General features: G+C 46.4%; 1 protein-coding gene across 1 annotated transcript in view; it reads right to left on the reverse strand.

Moving 5' to 3' along the window:
* The window catches only part of USP42 (ubiquitin specific peptidase 42), a 35782-nt gene extending 23915 nt beyond the window's left edge, over positions 1 to 11867 (reverse strand). Inside the window, exons 1-2 of the mRNA XM_066576378.1 lie at positions 11723 to 11867; positions 4102 to 4330 (exon numbers count right to left, since the gene is read on the reverse strand). Coding sequence (XP_066432475.1) covers positions 4102 to 4321 — 220 coding nt within the window. The 5' untranslated portion in view covers positions 4322 to 4330; positions 11723 to 11867. The remainder of the gene's footprint in view (positions 1 to 4101; positions 4331 to 11722) is intronic.
* Between the last annotated feature and the right edge of the window lie 2257 nt (positions 11868 to 14124).

Below are 14124 nucleotides of genomic sequence, written 5' to 3' on the forward strand. Positions count from 1 at the left end.
CAAAAGTAAAGTTATTAAACAGATCAAAGGAACCACAATGGGTACGAAATTCGCGCCCAGTTATGCAAATCTTTTCATGAGGGCGTGCGAAGACGACAAATTTACAGATCCTCATATTCATCTTCTTCAGGAGATTCATATATGACATTTTAATAATTTGGGATGGAGAAGTTACAGAACTCCAGACCTTAATTACTGGGAATAATCACAACGATCACAATCTGGGATTTACAGACGGCCTTAACAAAATCACAGATAGTGTTCCTGGATGTGGAACGATCGGCTAGAGAAAATGAGATTCAAACAAAAAGGTACTTCAAACCCAAAGATTCCAACAGCTATATCAACGTTTACAGTGGTCATGATAAAAACTGGAAAGTGAAGAACCCTTACAGACCGTTTAGGAGAAGGAGAAAGGGTTCTTCAATTGATACATACAAGGAACAAGCCGGTATCCTAAAAGATGGATTCAAGGAGAAAGGAAATCCGAAAACCGTAATAGATTCAGCTTATGGGAAGGTATTAAGAGAAGAAAAATCCAATATTGAAAAAAAAGGAATCGGACTCCAAAAGACAAAGGTTCAAACCACAAAACCAAATGTATTACCAAATATATAGCGCTCACCACAGTCCGATTAAGAAAATCATTTCTAAATACGGAGATACCCTTAAGGGGGACTGATATCTGCGGGGCGATATCTCCAAAAACCCCTTTCTGTAGAAATCGGACTTCTTGTCCTCGAAGTAGTCATCCAGACATCAAACGAAAGCTCCCACTTACGGGTGCTTATAGATGTGGCTCATCACAATGTAAGTGCTGTTCCCACATACAACATGAGAGAAAAGAACTGAAACGGTAACTCACAAAGTCATCAAATAAGACGACAGATGACCTGTGGATCAAGTCATGCCGGGTGTGGGCTGAAATATGTCGGGCAACCACAAACACACTAGGAACACGTATGAATGAGCACAGATGTAATATTCTGAATGGGTAGGCCAAACATAGCATTTCTTGACACTTTATGAATGTTGACAAGGATCCCTCATTATTAGGCATAACTCCTCTAGAACATATAGTATCCAATCCCCCTGTACGCCTTAAATCCAAAGAAATGTTCTGTAGATTTAGACTGAACACCCTTATTCCTGGAGGTCTTAATGAAAAAAATGTGAAAATGTGAAAATTGTGGGAAAAAGTCTTTTTTTCTATAATGGAATCAAATTCATATATAGAATCTATTTTTTTCTTTTTTTACGGATAGAGATAATCCATAACACTGGGATTGAAAACTAGTTTATTCATCCTGCTGCTTTCTAAAAACAAAAACCATAAAGCCTTCTGAGGTTATCCTCCTTATCATAGCGGTTAGCACATGCACGCTCCTGTCCACAGTGGAACGCACGATGCATTCCATATGGGGGCCATGTTCGGCTGACCTATTAATCATGTGACCACGCTTGTCGCTGTGGCGGCACGGGGCCACCTCGCTCACCACCGCTTCCACGAAAGTTAGCAAGTGTATTGTATGCTGTGTATTCTGTGGTGTTTGTATAGATAACATGCTTGACAAAGGCGACAGCACAAAAACGCGTTGCATAGTTCTATATACTTTTGTATGACATTTTATCCTCAAATATAAAAAAACCAAAAAAAATAAAACCACAACACTATTTGAGCCAAAATAGAAGCAGATCTATATCTAATATATACTTTGTGCATCATCTGCTGTGCCCGCCTTTCTGCACGATTATACTGCAGGGCGGGTGCCTCAGCCTTTATTGTGAACGACTTTCATATACTGATGCTGTTGAGCCCCATTGAATATCATAGGGGGGAAATGCCATTAAATGCATCCCCGATTGAGAACGCCCTTATGCGGGTGATAACTCCAGTAGTAGTTGGCGTCACCACTGCACAATGGTAGCAGAAGTTTCCAACAGCTTGGGGAGCCACATGTAGGGGTGCTAAAAAGACAGGCATTTGGGTCCACAAGTGAGTGTGAGCAGAGTTTCCCCAATAGGTCTTGAGACTTAAAGAAGCACTCCCCCGATTCCTTCTTTATTTTGTTATGTGGCTAGCCCCCAGTAAATATAAATCAACCGGTCTTACCTTGTTAAGTTATTCCTTACTATCAGAAAAATTCCCTTCAGTTGGATCATGTGATCTCATGGTAACCCTTCCCCTAGGAATTCCTTACCTTTATGTTCTCTGAAGGAGGTCACTACTAGAACTTCCGGCGGGATGAAATTACAGGGGAGGGAACAGTAACTCCTAACACATAACTGCTGATGATTAGAGGCTCCTGTCACATCGTTAGAATGCAGATGAGCGTTCATCCTCCATGACGGTATACTTCTAATCTTTATCTTATATAGGTGAATGATATTTTTACGCTGTCCTCCCAGCAGGCAAAGATGGTACAGTCTGTAGCTGCTCATGTGATGCTGTGAAGATGCATTATGGGATTGCTAAAACAGTGAAAGCAACATCAAGATGGTGCCTGAAAAGCTTCAGACAGGAGGCTGCACTGCATGGAAGAGAGTGCAATATACAGGAGACCTCCAGAGTGTAACAGGCAATCAGGTGAGGGACAGGGATGGAAAAAAATATATTTTTTCAGAGGAGTGCTTCTTTAAATACATCTACAAGCGTATCAAATGCCTTTGTTCATACCATTAAAAAGTAGTTATCGGGTGGGTATGCGTGATAAAGATATATACAGTATATTATACACACACACGCAAAGGGCTTAAAATAAAAAGCCAGTGATACTTAATGATCCTCAGCCCCACAGTCCACCAGGTATTTGGTTAGGAAAGAAACCACTTGACCGCTGCAGCCAATCAGAGATCGCAGTGCCCAGATGTCATTCTCCCGGCATATCCATTTAGTTGCAGAGAGTAGATATGCCAGGAGAATGGCATCCGGGCACTGCGACCTTCGATTGGCTGCAGAGGTCAGTCGGTTTCCTTTCCAAAGCAATAACCTGGTGGAGTTGAGGATGTGTAACTACTAGAGATGAGCGAGTGTACTTGCTAAGGCAAACTACTTGAGCGAGTAGTGCCTTATGCGAGTACCTGCCCGCCAGTCTCTAAAGATTCGGGTGCCGGCGGGGGAGAGCAGAGAGTTGCGGGAGTGAGCAGGGAGGAGCCCCGCTCTCCCCCGCCGGCACCCGAATCTTTAGAGACCGGCGGGCAGGTACTCTCATAAGGCACTACTCGCTCAAGTAGTTTGCCTTAGCGAGTACACTTGCTCATCTCTAGTAACTACTGCTGACTTTATGTTAAGCCCTGTGTACTGGTCATTAAAAAAATTATATTGGAACTGGACAAGTCCTTTAATGGATAGAGAAGACGATCTCCCAAGATAGATGAAAGTAACCGTTACTGTAAACAGGAGATAAGCAAGACTTCACCAAAGACTGTTCACCCAACATCCTTCAAGACTCATCTGTCATGAGACTATGCTCTTTGTTAAAGGGCAGCATAGTTTGGGGATAGATCCCCTCTTATATTAGCTCAAATGGCACAAAGACCTATCATCAGACCACTGTATTCACCTCCCAGAGCAGCAATGGACAGGCTATGGACAGTATGCCTGCATGTATGAAGGGAGCACCTCCTCATGAATACAGTTGGCTGATAATAGATCTTTGTGCCACATGGGCTGATATGAGAGAGGATCTGTCCCCATAATATGCTGCACACAAAAAAAATGCATAACGACAGATGAGCTTGGGAGAATTAAAAAAAACCAAATACATACATTTAGCATTTCTTGGCCTGTGAAGGAAGAGTAACGCCTACAATATGCCATAGTATTGCAAGAAGAACTTATATTCTGCTTATTCAGCAAACTTGCATCTATGCTATAAAGAACTGCGGACCACCTAAAATATACATGATTTTATATCATCTCGTCTCAGAGGACAAATCATGAATACATAGGACACCAACTTTGGGCCAAAAAGCTTTATAGTACAGTTACAAATAGCTAAGGATTAAAGAGAAAAGAAGGATAAAAAATAAGTTAGAATGTTCATCCATTACTCTTCCTTTAACGCTCGAAAACAAATGTGGCCATGAGCCGGGTCTTACGTGGGTCATTCTGTTCTGAAGGCACAGGCTTTTCCGGAACATATGAGCTTGAGTAGACGGCCGCACCAGGTACTGGTCCGAGAGAGATTTTAGCTGGGGAGGATACTATGCCCCAGATTGGCGAACCTGTGTCTTTGTCCCCAGTTGATGGTGCCATTGGCTTGTAAAGCTGGTTCCGGCATGCTGCAGTCACTGAAGACACTTTATCTATTATGGTCATGATTTGATACTGGGGGGAGAAAAAAAAAAAAAGAAGAGGTGAGCAAATACAGAAACACAATGCAATGTACAATAGGTGGACAAAACCCTCCATACACACTGCCTTCAGTAAGAACATTAACTATAGTGTACATACAGAGGGAGGCCTGGATGGAGGGTTTTCTATACATTTCTACAATACGTTTGTATACGGGCCCTACATACAGGGTCTCATACACAAACACTCCATGAATATGCTGGTTTATGGCTGGCAGATCGGCAGTACTAGAGATGACGGACTTGTCTCCACAAGACTATAGGATTAGCATGCTGAAATCCATGACAATCCAATGAGTATGGGGCCGCCCAAAGTCTCTTGGCATTTAGGTTGACACATGCAAAACATGTGTATATGTGCCAGAAAAGCTGTCAGCACGTAGCCGAATGTATGCAAGGAGCTTCCTTCGGGAAGGCCTAAACACCAAATCGCACCAAATTGGGGTGTTGTTGAAAGTCAAGGCAGAAATGAGCGGTATTGTTAAACACACGTAGTCAAGCGAAGTTTAACAATACCCATCTTGACCCGGTCGCGTGACCCCAATGTTGACCCCCACCAAATTGTGGTGTTGGAAGTCAAGGCAGAAATGAGCAGTAGGCCGTCTACACATGGCCAGATTGGAGCCCGCTGCATGAATCCTCGCAGTGGGATGTGACCTGTGGCCCGGTATTGACCCTATACTTACCCATCTGGCATTTTCTCTCTCTGCACTGCGATGTGCCAGCTTGCGCACAGCCGAACATGCGCAGTGCAGAGCCGGCGTGTCAGCAGTAACGTTTCTGTGTGAGGCACTCCCAGAAATGGGACATGCTGCGATTTGTTTACCGCAGGAGTTTTTACGCGGCCAAATCGCGGCTGTGTGCATAGGATTGAATTATCTTATGCAATCCTATGGCAGCGGGCACAGCCACGGAAATTCTGCGGGAAATCCCGCCGCGGAATTTTCCCCCCATGTGCAGGAGGCCTTATTGTTAAAGGCACTTAGTCAAGTAAAGTTTAACAATACCAATCTTGACCCGGTCACATGACCTTTAACTTTTTCCAGCGCGACCCCAATGTTAACCCCCACCAAATTGGGGACCCCCATCACATGCGCAGTACAGGTTTCTTCTTTTAAACTGCTGCTTTCCCTACGGAATCCACAGCCCGTCCGCAGTTTCAACTGCGGACGGGCCGCGGATCGGATAGCTTCCATTGACTTCAATGGAAACTGTCCGTGGAGGAACCGCAGTAAAATGGAGCATGCTGCGATTTTGGCCACATGTGGTGCAGATTGTTAAGGCAGCAATATGCAGTCCTAAGCTCTCGCTCACGACCTGAAGGTTGCGGGTTGAATCCCCGCATGGTTCAGGTAGCCGGCTCAAGGTCGACTCAGCCTTTCATCCTTCCGAGGTGGGCAAAAAGGGGTACCCATCTTTCTGATTATATGTTCAGTCGCTTCCGACCCTCGGTCACTCTATGGATCAATGTTCGCCACGCATATATGTATTTCACGGCTTCTTTCAATTCTGCGATTGACATGTTCATGGTGGCCTTGATTGCATCTAGGATCTTGACTGACACAGGTTTGAGCAGTTCGGCTGGTTTGTGATCAATGCTCGGAGCTTTCCTGTTTGGTCGTTTTTTCAGGGCCCATGTGACTTCTTCCTCCAGAAGGCCCGATTCTTGTTCTACTTGATGTACGTGATCCAACGGGTGGTCTGTCTGATCGCCTGCATACAGCTCTGCTGTATATTCTCACCACCTACGCTTGATTTATAATAATTTGCCATCCTGGTCTTTGATGGTTGCCGGCATGCGGGGTGCGAAGGGTTCCCGGGTCTGCTTCACCTGTGTGTAGACAGCTCGGGCATGGCCTTGCTTCTTCTAGTTTCATGCATTAGTCGTTCCAGTAGCGCTCCTTGCCTCATCTGACTTTTTTTTTTTTTTAATTCAGCATTTTGCTGTCCGAATTCAATCCAGCTTGCTGGGGGGCAATTAATAAATTACCTGAAAGCGCTGCGGAATAAGTTGGCGCTATACAAATAACAGTGTAAATAAAGTCCCATTCCCCTTTTTGATCCATGAGCAAAAACTGCAATTGGTTTCCGCTCATGTACATGAAGTCCTTTTTCCATAGCATGCTATGGAGGGTTATTGCTGCGGAATTCGGAGCCGAACGTCCGCTCAGGATTCCGCAGCAAAAGTTCGCCCGTGGACAGCGATGAAATATATAACGATAAATCAAGTATAGTGAGTATTACTACATACGTACAGAAACATCTTTTGCATGAAAAGCATTTCAAAGTAGATGGCTGATTTGTACAATTTTTGTGGTACCACTGCCAGTACATCTTGTCTCCACCGGAACTATGGGTGGAGACATGAGGAACGCTCACAGCTCCTAATTGGCTACCTTGATGCTGGCAGAAGACAGGGGAGAGAGCAGGGACGGATAAGCTTGACAGTGGCTCAGACACATTGGTGGGCAGGTAGACACAGAGCGGGCCATGCTTCAGTCGCGCCGGAAGACACAAGGACATATTGCAGTGCTGACCGGAGTCACAGTGGGAGACGGACTGCGTCGCTATGTGTGGGGAGCAGCTAATACACTCTTGGGAGCATGCACTACCACCTCCCCTATAACACAACCTGGCCAACTCATGTCTCCTCCCTTTCTTCCGGTGGAGACAAGATGCACCAGTACCACAACTGCCTACAATTGACACAAAATATTTGCCAATCCATGCAATTTATATTATTGGGACAAACCGGGGTCGCACAGCTCTGCCACTGACCTTTGTCTGTCGGTACAATACTCTCGTGCACAATTTCCTTGGCATCGAATTTTAGGATGTTAAAGTTCCCAAAACAAATGCCATTGAAATTGTCTAACAGTTTATCCACCCTAGTCTTTAAAAGCTCCTGTCATGATTTGATGGTCTTACACAATGAAATGGCTGGTACCGGGTACCATGATGGAATATTTTCATGAGATGGTGGTAGATGCATTGAGCGAAAGGCTTTCTAACAATACCCCACTTGATCCACTTAAGTGTTACCAACACCAGGATTTGGTGGGTTACTCGGTCTGTCGTAAGCTGGAAGGTTAAATACCCGTTTCTGGATTGCACCAACTAGTGGCATCTTGGTAGTGGTATTGTTGGACGCAGCAAGTAAAGGGCTTTCCAACAGTGTCACACAACATGTTTCAATGTCAACATTGCCCCAATTGGGTGCCTGGAATGGGTATTACCTTTAATTGAGAAATCCCGGCTATTTTGCGGTGGGGAGACTGGGATGTGGTGGGTATTGTTAGAGGCTATAGGACATGGCCTTTACATCAATACCTCACATAGCCTACTTGAGTGTCAACACCACCCCAACTGAGTGGGGGTCAACATTGGGGTCACGCTGGACAAGGTTAAAGGTCATGCGACCGGGTCAACATGGGTAAACTTCACTTGATTAAGTGCCTTTAACAATACTGCTCATTTTTTTCTTTTAACACCACCCCAATTTGGTGCGATTTGGTCAAATTTGGTGTTTAGGCCTGCCCATTTCTTCACCCAAAGGAAGCCAAAAACAACGGGGTCCATTTATAAAGTCCGGGACGCCAGAGTTGTGTCATCCAGTAGTCACAATCGTTGGAAAAGTACGCTGTGCAACAGCACTTAAAAAAAAAAAAAAAAGTGGGGCATGGCCGTACATATAGCCGTCACATTTAATATAAAACTACCCCAGAAACTGAACCTGGAGTAGATTATAGCATAACCCTACGGGAGGCTTTCATCCGGCGCAGGGTTTACTTAGATCGGCAAGTGGAATGCCCAAGTCAGTCCCATTCTCCTTTTGGCTTACGCCCAGCTGATATGTGTTCACGCACCTTAATATGTGACAATACATAGTGCACTACGTTATTCCATACAAAGGTATACAGTAAGAACAAACTGTATCGGTGTGCAGAAATATTACACGCGCTCTTCACAGTGAGAGCCTATTGGTGAGGCTTCCCATCGTACCCCTATACAAGGGGACACGTCAAGGGGCTACGGAGTCGGGTAGCCACATGTCAGATAACTAGTAAGAAACCTGCTGCAGTAAGTGGGAAGATCAGGCTTGTTATTTACTAGGGAGGATTTGTATTTTGAAGCCAAGTTACATTCAGTCCATTTCTACAGAAATCACGGCCACAGTAGTCAGCAGATCTTCTGGTCTCCAAGCGTCATGTGACCAGAGTCCACGATTACCGGGATCTGTAAACCTTCATCACACACCAGCGTGCCCATATACTATCCCCATACACTACTCTGGTGTGTAATATGTGCATGCCATGATCTTTATGGCACATGCATTGTGTGAGATGCACAGTTGAAAGTTAGGGCTCATGTCCATGGGCACACACGGATCCCACATGGGGAATCCCACATGGAATCAGCCCATACAGAAGGTATACAGTAAGTACATGTACTGAAAAACTGGTAAAAAAATGCTAAGTGGAGTGAAATTGGGAAAAAAAAGAAAGCGCAATTCCACCAGCTTGTGGGGCAGAGAATTGTTTTTATGGTGTCCACACTACAGCACAATGACAACTCTATTCTATGGCTTAGTTTACTTTTTCATCGACAGAGCTGTCCAAAGGCTCGTTTTTTGAGGGACGTCCTTTAGTTTCTGTTGATACCATTTTGGAGTATATATGAGGTTTTGATAGTTTTTTTATAACTTTTTTTCTTTTAGATGGGCAATTGGGCCGTGTGTCTTTTTGCTTCTGTTTTACTGACTACGCCCACTGTGCGGGGTAAATAATGGGTTACTGCAATAGATCGTACTTTTAAAGATGCAGCAAGATCAAATGTGTTTTGGTTTTCTGATTTTTTTTTGGGGGGGGGGGGGGGGGTAGATTTTTTTTTATTAATAAAACTTTACAAAACTGATTTTTAACATGCGATCAAACTTGCGATTGTTTGATCGCTTCTGTGGTATGATCTAATACCATAACATTACATTAAACTGCAAGCATACAATCTATCATGGCACACCACAGCCATGACCTGATAGGTAATATGGCAGTCCTGGGGGCTCTCAGAAGGCATTTCAAGGGTTAACAGTCACGATCAGCACAGCTGTTGACGACAGGCGTCAGCTGTAAGAAGCAGCCGTCACCCGCATTGTACGGAGTTGCATCGACCCCCTGATCCTCTTCCATATAAGCTCTGAACGCACAAGACGTAACTGTACGTCCGGCGTTGTCTCTGGTATCCCACGCTGCGGCACCACACAATCTATGACAATGGGGAAAGGGCAGCCATGTTTTTCTAATTCTGTACAAGCCCTTTAAAGGGGTAACCCCACCTCAGATGATTTTGGCTGAGATGCAATGCCCGCAGCTCTGCCCACAATTATAGAAACCGCTGAACTGGCTGCTCGATGGCGTTTTACTTAAGGGACCTTTAACACGTGGAAAATAATTCTGCAAGATGCACCAAAATCTAAGTTATCCGTCAGCCCTTTAAACTCCCCCCCCCCCCCAGCAGCACAGAGCTGTCAGCAGTTCGGCTTCTCTACTGTGACCCACATGTCCTCTCCGTACGGACTATGGGAGAACCCCACCTGTCTGCCAAAGCTGCATTCCCAGAGGTTACAGGAGCCTTAAGGCTGGGTTCACAAGGGGTCGGAAATCCTGTGGAATCTCTGCAGCGGGACCGCACGGACATTCCGCCCCGTGTGCACCCAGCCTAAAGATGAGCATCCTGGCACATAAAGGCCGGCTCATGATTTTAACTTTACGTTTTTTTTAATTCGCCATACAATAATTAAAACCCTGTGTCTCTAGCTCCGCCCCCTCCAGCTCAGGTTTCCGTTCTCTATGCAAAAATCTGAACAGGGATGGAAATTGCGCCAATTTTTAGACCCTTCTGCCACCTGCAACAAAAGGGGATTTCTTTATAGAAAAGAGAACGTGATTCAAATGCGACATCAGGCGCCAAAAAAAATATATAAAAATAGATTTTTTTTTTTTTTAAGTTAACCAAGTCATCTAATAACTGGTACAAAGTTGGTCCAGAGTCATAAAACAACTAAAGGCTCCCATAGAAGTCCACGGGGGAGGGGTGCACAAATGCACAAGTCCGTGAAAAACAAAACTACATCTAGAACTCCGGATTTCAAATCCTCATGCAAAAAAAAAAAAAAAAAAAAGTGGCATGTGCCATCTAGACAGATTTGCCCTGGGAATTCAGCGTGTGGCTGTGCCAACAGAGCAGGGCTCCATCCAATTCTTTGTACGAACGCGGTGGAAAGCCACAGCTGATCGGCAACATGTTTTTTCGTTGTCATGGTTTTTAGGGATGGAATCCACGTGGTAAAACCTGCATCAGATAGCGCTGTGTGAGCATACCCCACCATGTGACCACGGGAGGTAACCGCACTGTAAACACTATCAGGATCCTTTCACACCAGCTCATTTTACCACGTATTACGCAGCACTAAGCTTTACACCGACTTGTAATGCTGCCTCTCACATACGAGGCGTGGGGGGAAAAAAACACGCAGCATGTACTATATTGGCGCATATTACATGTGCTTATACCCCAAGATAGTGTATGGGGATTGTCGGCAAGTACTCCGCTCACCAAACCACTCATGCCCGACTTATTATATGGTGACTGCTTTATCTAATAACCATTATTTGTATAGTGCCAGCGTATTCTGCAACGCTTTAGAGGTGTACTAGAGCTGAAACACTGTATCTGCACCTGCCGTTACATCATTTTTATTATCTTTTTAAAGGAGGATGGGGGGGGGGGGGGGGGTAGATTTTGGTGGAATAACAGGATTTAAAATACAGGGGGAAAAAATCCCCCCCCCCCCCCCCGAAAAAAAAAATCAAGGTGAGCCACGCCCCCAAGCCACACCCCTTTTGACCTGGCCGGTATTTGTGGCTGACAGATACGGATGACACACAGTGATAGATCACCCGCTGCGCATATATGGCGTGTAGTATACACTGGAGCTATGCTATAGACAAGGCACGGATATGCAGTCCTGCCTACAGAATAGGCGCCAATGACACCCAGGCGCCCTGACAGACGGCGCTAGCAGCATGGAGCTACCAGGAGGGGGAGGATACGGCATATCGCACATGTGCGCTGCTCTCCATTGCCCGCAGCTGCCCGCATCACGTATCCCAGCTGCAGCTCATTCACCAGCGGGCAGCTGACAGCTCCGCTGTGCCAACTGCCTGGCAGCGAGGAGCCGGTACAATGGGCAGCGCAGCGGGAGGGCCTAGAGAGCCGCCGGCGCAGGCCTCACCATGGAGACCAGCCAGGCCGCGCTTCAGCCCCGCTCCCCTCCGTGCGCCGCCCCCTCACGCTCTCCCCACGTTACCTTGGTTGGTGAGCGGTATTACAGTCTCGCACGGTCCCCGGCCGCCTCCATAGCCTCCTCTATCTGCCGGGGGAAGTGTCTGAACAATGACGTTCTTCTCTCACCGCCTATATCCGGGTAACCACGGAAACGAGGTGGAACACTCGATAGGGCGGAGCTTCTGCGAAACGTCACGGAGGTCTGTCCCCTCAGCCAATCACAGCCGTTCACTTTCTATTCGTCTGTGTGTAAAACAAAGGTGTCGGTTACTGCCAATCGTGGAAGGGAACATTGGTGACGTCACAGTCACGTGACCAGGCCTCTCCCTTTTGCTGAGAGAACCACGTGATTTCCCAGCAGCTTGGAGTGTGAGGGTTGGTTAGAAAAGGCGGCAGAATGCAGCAGCCATGGTGGATGTGATGAGAGGCACGGCTGCTAGTCTAATAAATCACTATTATACCCCGAGGGTTTCACTCATTTATGTATTGCCAACAGCATTAAACAAGAGATTGTCATCACTTATATCACTCCCCGTCCCCAGGGGGCGCACACTGCAAATTATCCTAATGCTATCTATCCTCTGCAGCAAAGTGCGCTTTAGGCTTCATTCACACAAGCCATATACAGCCGACCGATATACGCGACCGTCTGAGGCATTGGTTTCCAATGCATTCGCTCACACGGGTGAATTTACAGCACGTAAAAACGTTGCGGCGTGAAAAATGGAACATACGCGACATAAGTCTGCAGCGGCGATTATACGGCAGGCGAACAGTTCTAGCTGTGGACCGCAATATGGTGGCGGCTCCCGTAGACTCCTATGGGAGCAGGGAAAAAAGGGAGGGGGAAGCATTTTTGCAACGGGCAACGCTGGGAAACGCTTACAAGTGCCTCTATGTGGGCATCCTGACGATTTATGCCGAGCGCGGGTTTCACGGTTGTGTGAATAGCCAAGAAAACGCTAATTAATTCAGGACTTGATAGCAGAAAATCATCCATTCCTGCGATTTTACAGCGGGGCCGAGAGAACGTAAAATCACATACGCTCACATGAAAGCGCCCCAATTCCATGTATTTAACCCAATATAGTAGTGGATTTCACCCTCTCATTAAGGCCCAATGCCCACGGACGGATTACTGCTGCCGAATTTGCGGCCAGACAGCGCAAATGTGTCCATGTGAAGCCGGCCTAAGTATGTTACCTATGAGGAAAGCCACTCAAACCCCACGCAGATGTGGACATTGGTCAGATTCATCCCCGGAACACCAGCGCTGCGAGGAAACAATGTAACCACCGAGCCAGATCAAATATCTAATATATACATACACATATTAGTGTGCCCCTTCCATGCCCCGCAGGGTCACCCGCCTGAAAAATCACGGGCACATCTATTTTTTTTTCTTTATAAAAACACTGAAAAAAAATCCCCTATTTTTACGGACAGTCCAGGAATTTCTGGTTCTTAACCTTGAATTACACAGTTATTAGGAGTTCATGCACCATATAAAAAGTAATGTGCATTGAGTAGTGCCAGCAGCACCACGGCAAGCGTGTGATAGCATGCATGTCAGAGCGTTATCTGCAGCACCACGGCAAGCGTGTGATAGCATGCATGTCAGAGCGCTATCTGCAGCACCACGGCAAGCGTGTGGGAGCATGCATATCAGAGCGCTATCTGCAGCACCACGGCAAGCATGTGGGAGCGTGCATATCAGAGCGCTATCTGCAGCACCACGGCAAGCGTGTGATAGCATGCATATCAGAGCGCTCTATGCAGCACCACGGCAAGCGTGTGGGAGCATGCATATCAGAGCGCTATCTGCAGCACCACGGCAAGCGTGTGGGAGCATGCATATCAGAGCGCTATCTGCAGCACCACGGCAAGCGTGTGGGAGCGTGCATATCAGAGCGCTCTATGCAGCACCACGGCAAGCGTGTGGGAGCATACATATCAGAGCGCTATCTGCAGCACTACGCCAAGCGTGTGATAGCATGCATATCAGAGCGCTATCTGCAGCACCACGGCAAGCGTGTGATAGCATGCATATCAGAGCGCTTTCTGCAGCACCACGGCAAGCGTGTGATAGCATGCATATCAGAGCGCTATCTGCAGCACCACGGCAAGCGTGTGATAGAATGCATATCAGAGCGCTATCTGCAGCACCACGGCAAGCGCGTGGGAGCGTGCATATCAGAGCGCTATCTGCAGCACTACGCCTCCTTCAGCGCCTGCAAACTGACGAAGGTCCAAGAGGACAGAAAAGTCTACCAAATTTGTCACAACTATGCCATTTTCATGTGAAGTTGAATTTGACAGTTGATTTATGTCTGTGATACGGATATAAATTAGGACTCAAACTTTGAGTGTTCTGTGATCTTAAAAGGGGTTGTCCCGCGCCGAAACGGGTTTTTTTTTATTCAA

This window comes from Eleutherodactylus coqui, chromosome 8, assembly GCF_035609145.1.
Source record: "Eleutherodactylus coqui strain aEleCoq1 chromosome 8, aEleCoq1.hap1, whole genome shotgun sequence".
NCBI classification, from domain to species: Eukaryota; Metazoa; Chordata; class Amphibia; order Anura; family Eleutherodactylidae; genus Eleutherodactylus; species Eleutherodactylus coqui.